The following is an 11,318-nucleotide window of genomic DNA, read 5'->3' on the forward strand; positions in this document are numbered from 1 at the left end:
GCATGCAACTACAATGAATTAAAAGTACTGCATAGAACTAAAAACGTTAAAGCCATTTCCCTTTCAGTAATAATCTGTTTAATCAAACATACCGGTACATGTAAACTGAAAACTAAAGTAAGACAAAAATAATTTCCTTACTTGCAAAATGATTTTCCTTATTAGTGTCAAAACAAAGTTTGTCTAATGTAAATACAGTACATTTCCTTGTGGAGTTTTAGAAACTATAAGGTAAAAGTGAGGCACAATATCTCCCAGCCATACTGCAGGGGCTGGTATCAAATCAATGGAGCTGATATACCCTATCAGCAGTCAGTAATTAGACCCACACAGAGGAAATTCTCCTTGTTATAAATAAATGCAATTTTAAAGAACGTTAAAGACCAACCTATTTTGGGAAAGTGAAGACAATCTTTGAAAAAATATACAAATACACACAATATACCAGTAAATGCGCCACATTATAAACACCCAAACAGGTATTTTTATGGGTTGATTATATGAATGCAGATACATGTAAGACACATCAAGAACGTACCATGCCAAGTAAGTATCAAATGAAATGATGCAATCCCTATGAAGCAACCACACAACTTCCAAAGGAATACAAGAACCCTAATTTAAAGCAACAGAAAGGAATGGTTTTTGGTACAAATGACAAAATTTGAACTGGCCTTCTTTGCAACGTCATTGCTTATAAATATGACTGCCCAACTGGGTGCCTTATAACTGAGTGACTACCTGACTAACAAGCTGATTCCCGAATAACTTCAATGTACTAAACAATAATAACAATAACAATGGTAATAATATGGTTGCTAACCCCAATGGAAGGAGATACCGAGATTAGGCAGATGACCCACAAGGAGAGGTATTCAAACTCTGAAAGCGTAAATGTTGTAGTTCAATTTGCACTTTGGCACGATTTGTTTTTGAACTGGTACAGAATATATTGAACTGGTACAATTTTAATTCTACTGGTGCAAAAACCAGTACAAAAACCACGCCCCTGTTTTTTAACTACACCCCAAAAAAAGGAAAATTCCTTTTTTAGACAGTTGATAAAAATAAACCAGTACAATTAAAATTGTACCAGTTCAATATATTTTGTACCAGTTCAATATATTCTGTACTAGTTCAGAAAAAATTGTACCAAAGGAACAAATTGTACTACAACATAAACACTGCTTAGCCTCAGTCCCAGACCTGGGGATTAGAGACTAAGCATCTTCTGGAGGATTAATTACTACAGTCGAACCTCAATTATCCAGACTCTTCCTGACTGGGATGAACAAAACAAAACTGAATAAGTTAGAGAAGAATAAAGTTTAATCACGCAGGAATTAAAACACAATCAAATTTACCACTGTTGGAAAAACTGTCAACAGTTACCCAAAAATCATCTGCTAAAAGTCTGTAACAATTACCTAGTAAAATAATCCAAAAACCTTTTTCCGTCTAAAATGCTTAAGTAAATCAGTTTCCAAACACCATACTCAGTTGACAAATTGGTTCCTTTTTCTCGTTTTTTCCTTTTTTTGTTCCAAAACAATTGACTGTTTATCTTTTATGGAAAGAATGGATCACTTACGTTTTGTGCACGTGATGAATTCGTTTTGACACAAATCTACTTCATGTTCTTCAAACCACGCAGATTGAGCTAATGGAGCATGTGCCAGTCAGAGCTCAGTGAAACGCACTGCACTGCATTAGTTATGGCACAAGTGAGCACGAAACACATACAGATTTGTGTTTTGAAGCGAACAGAATTCAATTCAAACTGGACTTTAACCTTATAATTTGTTTCGCTGTGGATCATAAGATATGACTAATTAATATGCATGAAAAACTGGGACCAGAGAAGCAAGTCTGGATAATCGAAATATCCGGATAATCGAGGCCCAGATAATCAAGGTTTGACTGTATAGGGAATCCCAAGATCTTTCCAAAAACCTTCCAAATGACCAAACACCACACCCACACAACCAACCACCAACCACAAATGGAACAATCTTTGTTGACAGCCGATGGATCTTCCTGATTTCTTTTGCCAGACAGCAGTTGGTGATTTTCCCACCCTCTTTTAATAGTCACAACATTCCTGTCCCAAGGCACCGAGAAATCGACGAACATCCTTATTTTCCATCTTCTGTGAACAAGTCTCGATGCTCCTATTCATTCCAACCAGATCTCCACATTCCCATCCCTTGACACTTTAACCTCATCCAGAACCTCCTTATCCCACACATCAGCATGCTTTATAACATACAGTATTTCCAACAAAGCTCCCAATACACTCTCAACCCCATCTGATCATGCCTCCTCCGATACTCCCTCAATGCCAAACCAGTGCTATACGTGTAACTTGGCCGCATGCAAAGTAATATTATTAGTAATACAGAAAGCTTGCCTCTTAGTTTACAGCAAGAGTAATCAGGAATGTTAGGGATCAATGAACGGAACAACATCAGAGATACCTAATGCCACTTTAAGGCTTTTCAAAACCATTGAATATTTGATAGGAATAACGGGGGGGTACTTAATATTGATGGCCTAATGGGAATCTGCCACTGGATGGGGTTGCATTTTCATGACTGGTATGACTATAATGGGGTTTCATTTTCAACAGAGTTCCCGACAGTTACTAAGAATGGGGTCGCAAATTGTCAGGATTTGGGGGGTAAGAAAATTATTCTGGCTAGTGGGATTTTAAAATGGACAGATTTGTGGTTAAAGAAAGTTGTTACAGAAAGACCTGTAGTGCTGTAGTCAAAAGTGACTAAGATGGCCTCTATCATTGGCCATAAAATAGATTATAAAGGGGTAGGGGTTCTGAGAGGCCAGCGGCACATGCCCAGCAAAACTTGACCCAAGTACCCCTTTAGCTCAGGCCATCTGCCTAAAAGTCTACTGTAACTCACTGATTTGTGGAGTGACAAGTTGTTTAATATCACGGATTTCCCAATGAAAGAATCTGAAAGTTTGTCAGCGAAGGAGAGGGAGGGTGAGGGATATAAGAGCTCAACAGACCTTTTTGGCTTTTACATTTTGTTTTCCCAATACAGATCATGTGATTATACTCAGGAGGATTGGTCCTTTGTTTTGTTCATTAAAAAGAGTGCATGCAGGCATATTCATGCTTGCATGCCCTCATTTTAATGAACAAAACAAAAGACCAAACCTCCTGAGTATTATCACATGATCTGTATTGTGAAAACAAAATGTACAAGCTGAAAAGGTCTATAGAAACTGGATTATTAACTGACTAATCAGACTAATCAAAATTTAATTGATCTTTATCAATTGAAACTTTCTTGATTTGTGTTTCCTACCTTTTTAGTCAAATGCCTTGTAAAGTAAACTCTGTTGAAACACTGTTGTGAAAGCATGTATTTAATCACATTCACAATACAAAGTACAGAATCCTAGAATGAAAAATCAAACAGCTCTAAGCTTTACATTAGATGATGGAACAAACAACAGATGTGAAACATCAAAAGATTTTACCAGGGAATGCAAGAATTGCTACCAGGTGAATATGCAAAATAATGTACCAAGTGCTCTTTGGTCAATAGTTGATCACAGCTTGAGCTAAAACGAGAAACCAGTCTGGAACCAAGAAATTCAGCTGCCAGCAAGTCTAATGGGCAGGATGCTTGACCAGCCTGACATCTTAGAAAGTTGACTACACTTTCCACTGAAAAAAATAAATTAGCAGTGCAATACACGTGTAAGTGAAGAAGTCAAACATGCATTTTTCGCTTTCTGTGCCTGTCACATGTTCAGGGGACATAACAATCTCCCGTTCAGCTGTACTTTTCAAGTCATGTCCAGAAAAACATTCTATTCACAGTCAAGCTACGAATAATTATTTATTTATCCTTGCTGTTCAGAGGAAATACTTGTAACTTCATGGTTTTACTCATTTCATTCTATTAGTGTTCCTTTCCCTTACCAATGTCACTATTTCTTTATTTCTAGACAAAAAATCTCATTGCATATGAGATTTTCACTGGTCCTTCAATGGTTTTCAACAAGAGCATTCAGTGTTGTGAGAGCATTAAAGGTTTCTGAGTACGGGGAACAGAGATTCTAAAGTTTGTTAGTGGCAATGAGACAATCTTTGTCTCATTGTCTTTTAAGGTAATGCCATCCACTTTGTATCTCCTATTGTCCACCCCTTTCCTTTCCATTCCCTCTCTCATTCTCATTCCCATTTTGTGTACAGTCATCTCTTTCATTGCCTCCCCAACTCTCTTATTTTCAATTTTCTCTTCTTGCAGTTGTCACAATCATCTTTTTAATTTCCTTCCTACTCTGTCCAATTTTTTCTACACCTTCCTTTTCAATGTTTTTCTAACCCATGCTTCAATTTATTATTTCATTTCCTACTGTTTATTTCCTGTTCAAACTTATTCTTCTCCCACATACCCTAGCTCCAACATTCTAATATTTTCACAATCTTATCTTCCCTGATATTTCATCTCTCCCGTCACCGTTATCAACCTCTCCTTCCACTCTCTACCTTTCTATTATTATCTCCATCCTGCTGCACTCACTGCCAAAATTCACTTACAGTGTAGAAAAGTTTGAAGTGTGCATAAGAAACAAAAGAATTGTGTAATGATTTTTTTTTATAAATACGTACTTGTCCATTAACAATTATTATTTTTTATGAAAAATGAAGTTTGAATTGTCCCTGATTCTGATCAAATAAACCATCCTAGCTACATGTAACTCCTCTCTGTGCTCTAAACACAAAAAACCATTCTGTCTCACACAGAAACTGAGTTCAAGCACAAAACAAGCAGAGAACATACTGTGTAATAATCCACAGGTAATGTGTTAAAAGCATGCATGATAATATCAATATCAAGCATCAATCTCACCAGAAGAAGAAAGAGCCGAAAATTCATCTAACTTTTGTAATTCTTGGAGTGAGACATCTGAAGAATGTGTGTCTTCACTCTGCAAAACAATATTAATGTAAAATGCAGCATGAAATATCCATGGCAAATGTGTAAAGATACTAAAATACTTCTCTGCTAGTCTAGCAAGATCCAAAATTTTCTGGGAAACTTACCTCTTCTAAAATGCCCTCAAAACTGAGGTTATTCTCAACTAGTTTCAAAACTCTGTGCTTCACCTCTTCCACTGTCTCACAAACTCTTGGACCCTGAGATGCACGAGTTCTTTCTAAGAAACAATTTTATTAAAATTCAAATTTAGTTAGGAATCAAAATAATTTTTCAAGAGCAGGTTAATCTTGGTAGCTAACAATAGTATTCTTTGACGGTTTCAAATAAGCAGTAATAATAATAATAATGATACAAATATTGTTTTTTTTACTTTTTAAAGAACTTTTAGTCATTTTTACTAAGCGAATATTGTGGACATCAATTAAAATAAAAATAAAAATGATGATGACGGTGATGATAATTGAGCTCTGAAATTTGACCATAAAGCCTTGCAGCCATGCCTGAATATTGATATATCGAACTTGGCCTATTATGGGGAGTAGAGAAGCATCAAGGGGCAAGAAATTTTAAGAAGGCCTTTCACCACAAGTAGTACCAGCTCTACTCTCTTTATGCAATTGGCCACCTAAACAAAGTTAGGATTATTTTGTTCGAATATGATTGGTGTTGATTTGAAAGTCAGCTGGTGCATTGGTCATGAACCATCATATATCATCATATATCTTTATTTACCCTCGGATTTTTAGAGTAGCTTGGTGTAGCTAATATCTCCGAGCATTTACCCTCCCAACCATGATACACCACAGAAGACAGACCACAACACCGGGAACTACATGCCCTACTCTTTACGACAAGTGTGCGGGTTCTTTTACGTCCCACAGGATTATGAACATTGAAGGGTTGTGAGACGGAACCTCCGGCTTATCGTCCTTATCCGAGAAGACTAGAGATTCTAACCATTTGCAGATGTAATTACAAAGGCAGCACTTTCTCCTCAGTTATTTAAAGACCCTGAGTGTTGGTCCGGCCGGAGTTGAACTCACGATCTTCCACCTCTGCGATAGTATGTGGGCTGAGTTACAGACGATCTCAATCTGACTCGAGAGTTTTTCTCCGGGTAATCCACTTTTCCTCCCTCAGTAAAATAGGCTCACAGCTAATTACCTCTGGCTGTGGTGCTGATCTCTGGCACACATGGTCATGAGCCCCTTATTGGCCCTAAAAAGCCCCTATTGGGAGTGGCCCATTAAGTTAAATTTATTATATTACTGACACATTTAAATGTCCAAAAGAATGATTGTTCAGTTGTAAACAGATATCTTACCAATAGCGGCGATTTGACTGAAGTTTTACAAGTGAATTCATAAGCTAACAGAGTCAACCACATTGCAAGCAGCCTTTCAACACCGACATAAGTGCTCGTCTTCCATTTTAATTAAGGTACAGTTTCTCTCAATCGACTTTTGTGCTATAATTTAAAGTGGGGGTCCCTAAGTAAGATAAGCTCACCTAAGAGTCTCTTGAATTTAATTTGGGCAGATTCTGCCTCTTCGTCATTGTCTAGGAACCTCTCTCTTGAGCGTTTTGCTCTTGCATTTCGTCCAAGTTCCATTCCTTCATCCTATACACGAATTTCTCCTCTGAGGTCTGCAGTCTAAAGATTTCGCGCTTCCTTAGAAATTCATTCACGTCAAAGACAGTCAGGCGTTTCTACCCAAATATCTCGGTATGTACTATTGATGAAGTGTCCCATCAAGTGACATTCCAAGTCACGTGCAATATTCGTTTGTTTTGGCGCGCTCTCTCAAAAAAGAATTAATGGATTCGTCAGGAGGAGGAGAATTGTTTGAGGTGAGGAATCTTTCTTCACCAGTGGTTTAAGAAATTGTGAAGACACTACTGTCAGTGATTCACAGATTTTGTTGTTTTGCTGTTTCTGTCTCATTCTTTGGGTCCCACATAATTTTTGATTTTTACATCGATCAACATCTACATGATCCAGCGCAAACAATTTGTCATTGTTTGTTGATTTGTTTGAGTTTACGGTCGTTAGAAGGTATTAGATAGCTTAAATGTGGCCCCCGCAGTTGTATGATTCTTAGTAAACACTGAAGACAAATCAAGAGTTTGCTGCTACTGTTTTATTATGTCTTGTTCGATCATTCAGATGTCTACAATACGCGTCAAAATGAGTTGCCAGATTGTGATTATAAATTTTCCAAAGGACCCCCCTCCCCCATTTAATGTTGCCTGATTGTAGTCAGAGATCACAGGAATTACGATACAACATTGTTTGAGGGGAGAGGCCTAGGGGAATTGGGTAGCCTGGCAAGGAATAACGGAATAGGGGGTTGAAAAGGTCAATATGTCAACAATTTTGTCGCCGATTGTAGCACATGTGTAATCCTCATCTAAAATGTTATGTAGCGGAAATCACACAACACTCAATGCACTTGATTAGCTAATAGACCTCTTTATAGTTGTGTGCTTAGTTACCTGGCCTTTAAATGCAAGTGAGGCTGGTGTTGACCTTGTTATGTTACAGACCTCCCTCCTTTTCTTATGTTAATGATGTTGCTGTCATGCTAATTACTAAAAATTTACATGAGAAAAGCAGTGAGGATTCTATCCAAGCATGATCAACTCCAGCCTCACTTTCATTCATAGGCCAGGTAACTAAGCACACAACTGTAAAATGGACTATTGATGCAATTAGACATATGAGGCCTTGTACTGTGACATCATAATGTAACAGAATGACACAAAGGTTTACTGGCTGTCAAAACAATGACACCTTTTGTTTTGGTGTTTGGTAGCAACAATGAATGACATGTTTATTGCATGTGCAGGTTGAGAGCATCATTGGCAAGAGGCAAAGACATGGCAAGATTGAGTATTTAGTGAGATGGAAAGGATTTGACCCAAACGAAGACTCGTGGGAACCAGTAAAGAATTTGCAAGGATGTCACAACCTTATAAAACAATTTACCAAAACAAGGTCACCATCACCAGCCCGCAGAGCAAGAACACCCAAGGTAAAACCTGCATTTTAAAATGTGTACATGATGGTACAGTCATAAGCCCTCCTTCCTTTGACCATTAAGATAAAAATAAGTTATGTAGCTACTCCTTAAACAAGATTTTTCAATGCTATCCCACAGTCTAAACCAAAGGAAGATATTGAAGGAGAGTTCACCAAGCTCAAATATCCAAAAATCTCCACTCCTAAACTGGATAATTACATTGTCATTCATCGGAAAGGAGGTAGGCAATTCCTGTTACAAGAATATCATTAATTTATTTATTATTTTGTTGCTTACAGAAGGTGCTTCTTGTCTTTTCAGCCACATGCTGATCGGTCAATTCTGAAAAGCATGTCTCTTGTTGGAAATTTCAGCTGTACTGTATAATTCCAAATAGAAGCCCATCAAAAAGGGCCTTTGAAAAATATAAGCCCCGGGCTTATTTTTGGAATTTTACAGTAATTTCAGGACACTTATAATTGCTTTGATAAACCCTAAGAAATTTTTTGGGCAATATCATCCTTCTTTTATTAAAAAAAAAAACAAAACAAAAGAAAACCCCTCAGACTACATAGGCACTTAAAATTTTTGTTTTGCTTTTTCGTTTCCTTTTGTACCCTATAGGTCCTTTGTCACCAAAGAAAGAAGTAAACAAGCAAAAAGAAATAATAAAAACAACCAATTGCATGGCAACTGAGCAAGAGATCAATAAAGAGTCTGTCAACAAAGAAACCCCAGTCCAGGAAGATAATCCAAATGGAAAACCTTTAAGCAGAACAACAGATGGAAATTGGGAAGTTTTCAAAGTATTTACTTTTCTAGTTCTCGTTACATTAATAGGAATGCTCCTTTATTCCTGGTGCAGGAGTTATTGATAAATAGTTATTGATTATAAATATTGCTTTTGTTTGAATTAAAGTGCACCTAAAGGCAAAAACGTTTCGTTGCCAAGATCATTATTTCCACCTAAAGAAAACATATTTTACAATTTTCACCTCAAAATTTTGCTTTTCATGCGTCGCACAAGTTATGTAAAGTTATTAAAACTCACAGTCATATGGACCCACGACCATGCTGTGAGAGGCATGGGGCCCATTCTTGATTTTATGTCACAAACTGCTTTGCATTCAAGTTTTCAAAGAGTTTGTGCATTGCAAAACAGTTTGTGACATAAAATCAAGAATAGACCCATGCTTCTGACAGCTCGGTCGTGGGTCCAAATGATCGCCAGTTTTGCTAACTTTGCTTAACTTGCGTGGCACATAAAACGCAAAATTTTGAGGTACAAATGGCAAAATATGTTTGCTTTTGCTGGAGAGATTGAAATTAGAAACGAAAAATTTTTTACTCTTAGGTGCACTTTATGTTGAGATTTGACTGCCGTGTTTACAATGTAAGTGAGCTTTTAACGAGACAATCTTCTTGTCTTGCAACCAAGCAGTTAACACTGATGTTGTTGCTGCACCGTTTTGAAAATGTACAATCCGTTTGCATCATCTAGTGTTTTAAGTTGAAATAGTTTTAAATCTTTTAGTGAGCTTTTAACTAGACCATTCTCTTCACTCACCAGTGACTGAGCAAATAACATTGATATCATTGTTTCACCCTTTTAAAAGTCAGCAGTTTGTTTGCATTACAAAGATTTCATTTATCTTCAAGCCAGTGGAATAGAAGCCTTGTCATTCATTTACATTTATGTCAGGAGAATTATATACGTGTAATAAAGTGGCTAATGCCGTTAAACAGTGCTCAATACACTTTTTAAGTGTAGAGCTTTGAATAAGAAGATATAACGAAGAGACAAAATTCTCTGTTACTCCAAGTTTCGTCCTCACGCACACATCAGACAGTATTTGATTAAATACTGTCTGATGAGTGCGTGAGCACGAAACTCAGAGTAACAGAGAATTTTGTCTCTTCGTTATATCTTCTTGTCAGGAGAATTATGTTTTTTTGGTTTTTTTGTTTTTGTTTTTTAATTTTTACTCAGTATAAACACTACACTAGGTGCCACACAAAGTGATACGCCACACTACACTGATATGACCAAGCAGACCCAATACGGAAAAACAGAAAAATTGGAGTCTGGGGTTCTCATTTTTTGTGCAAGTATCCCGTTGTTGTTGGCATTGCAGACACCCAAAAGAAATCCCTTCCCCCCTTTAAAAGAATGCCGTTGCCATCTTTATACTTCTAGTTTAGTTTATGAGAAGCAAAAAAGAAAGCTGCTTGGATTGGCCAGTATGAAAAATGCCATAATACTCTTTGTTTGTCTCTCCAAAATTTTGCGAAAGTATTGTTTCCAGTTTGTCTTGGGACCATTGTAAGTCCCAAGAGAAAATTAAAAACAATGCTTATGCAAAATTTTGGAGGGACAAACAAAGAGTATTTTTGATACTGGAGCTAACACTAACCCTAACCCTAACCACTTGGTTGGAGTTCTGACGTTGAAGGGGACACTGTGTGATACATACACAAACAAGCAAGAATCTCGTCGTAATACTGCCATATTTTGGTAACTACTTGGTGTAGGCACTCATATAATGGTCCCAGGCATATGTTTTACGTGTATATAAAATAATAAATGTTATTTGACATTTCTTCATAGCATTGTATTAAAACCCAAATTTTAAAGGAGATTGATTTTTTTTTTGTTCATTAGTTCTCTTTAAAATCATCATAACAATTCTCATTGTAAACAATAGTTCTGCTTACGTTGTGAATGCATTCACAGTTTCGTATTTCAAGCATTTTGTTTTCGTCTCTCAATTTTGTAAATATTACAAGATTGTACGGCTATTCCTCCATTTAAATGGTTTCATTTTTAATTTTTACGTTGTTTAATAAAAGTGACTCTGTGGCCTGCTGGTTATTTCCTAGTTTTATGGGTTAGGGTTAGGGTTAGGGTTTCCTCCTGGTGAAACGTTTTGATTTAAACAAAACCCATCTCGTCTTGCACGTGCACGTGTTTGAGAAATTAGAGATTTATCAATTTATTAGGCACTGCACATCAAACGGAAGGCTTCTACTTGTCCTACAAGAATGAAAATTCGCTTATAATTCTTACTTTTCTCTCTATCTTGTTTTAGAAGTTACTCGATATGTAGCTAATAGGTAAACAATTTGCTAAATAACGCGTTTCCTTGATTTTTGGCACAACGCAACTTTCGCCCTGGTATATACTCCATGGGAGAATGCCATGGATGCACCGTAATGAAAACCTTCGCCCTAGCCTCAAGCCGCGGCTACACGAGCGATTTTTTCAAAATTTGTCGCGTCGCCAGCGCGCGATGAAAATCGCAAGTGTAGCCACCCC

At 37.1% G+C, this 11,318-nt stretch overlaps 2 protein-coding genes across 4 annotated transcripts in view; one reads left to right on the forward strand and one right to left on the reverse strand.

Moving 5' to 3' along the window:
• LOC138018446 (Fanconi anemia group A protein-like) overlaps positions 1-6,714 on the reverse strand; it is a 56,592-nt gene extending 49,878 nt beyond the window's left edge. For all 3 annotated transcript variants that reach the window (XR_011126026.1, XM_068865074.1, XM_068865073.1), the window contains exons 1-7: positions 6,489-6,714; positions 5,084-5,196; positions 4,890-4,968; positions 3,555-3,697; positions 3,333-3,425; positions 539-615; positions 1-8 (exon numbers count right to left, since the gene is read on the reverse strand). The exon at positions 1-8 is cut by the window's left edge and continues 93 nt beyond it. Coding sequence is in view for 2 of the 3 variants with exons in the window: in XM_068865074.1 (XP_068721175.1) it covers positions 1-8; positions 539-615; positions 3,333-3,425; positions 3,555-3,697; positions 4,890-4,968; positions 5,084-5,196; positions 6,489-6,591 (616 nt within the window). In the remaining variant the exon portion in view is untranslated. The remainder of the gene's footprint in view (positions 9-538; positions 616-3,332; positions 3,426-3,554; positions 3,698-4,889; positions 4,969-5,083; positions 5,197-6,488) is intronic.
• Positions 6,715-6,741: 27 nt separating this feature from the next.
• LOC138021426 (heterochromatin protein 1-like) lies at positions 6,742-10,861 on the forward strand. Its single transcript, XM_068868300.1, has 4 exons — positions 6,742-6,830; positions 7,829-8,014; positions 8,141-8,243; positions 8,627-10,861. Exons 1-4 carry the CDS (start codon positions 6,798-6,800, stop codon positions 8,875-8,877), a joined length of 573 nt encoding a protein of 190 aa, XP_068724401.1. The 5' UTR covers positions 6,742-6,797; the 3' UTR covers positions 8,878-10,861.
• Positions 10,862-11,318: the final 457 nt, after the last annotated feature.

This window comes from Montipora capricornis, chromosome 10, assembly GCF_036669925.1.
Source record: "Montipora capricornis isolate CH-2021 chromosome 10, ASM3666992v2, whole genome shotgun sequence".
Classification (NCBI taxonomy): domain Eukaryota; kingdom Metazoa; phylum Cnidaria; class Anthozoa; order Scleractinia; family Acroporidae; genus Montipora; species Montipora capricornis.

Bases quoted from the DNA above. Each gene is read 5' to 3' on its own strand.
- LOC138021426 (XM_068868300.1), top strand. From the start codon at position 6,798: ATGGATTCGTCAGGAGGAGGAGAATTGTTTGAG. The intron at 6,831-7,828 runs GTGAGGAATCTT...TTGCATGTGCAG, and splicing joins GAGGAGGAGAATTGTTTGAG to GTTGAGAGCATCATTGGCAA. The intron at 8,244-8,626 runs GTAGGCAATTCC...TGTACCCTATAG, and splicing joins TGTCATTCATCGGAAAGGAG to GTCCTTTGTCACCAAAGAAA.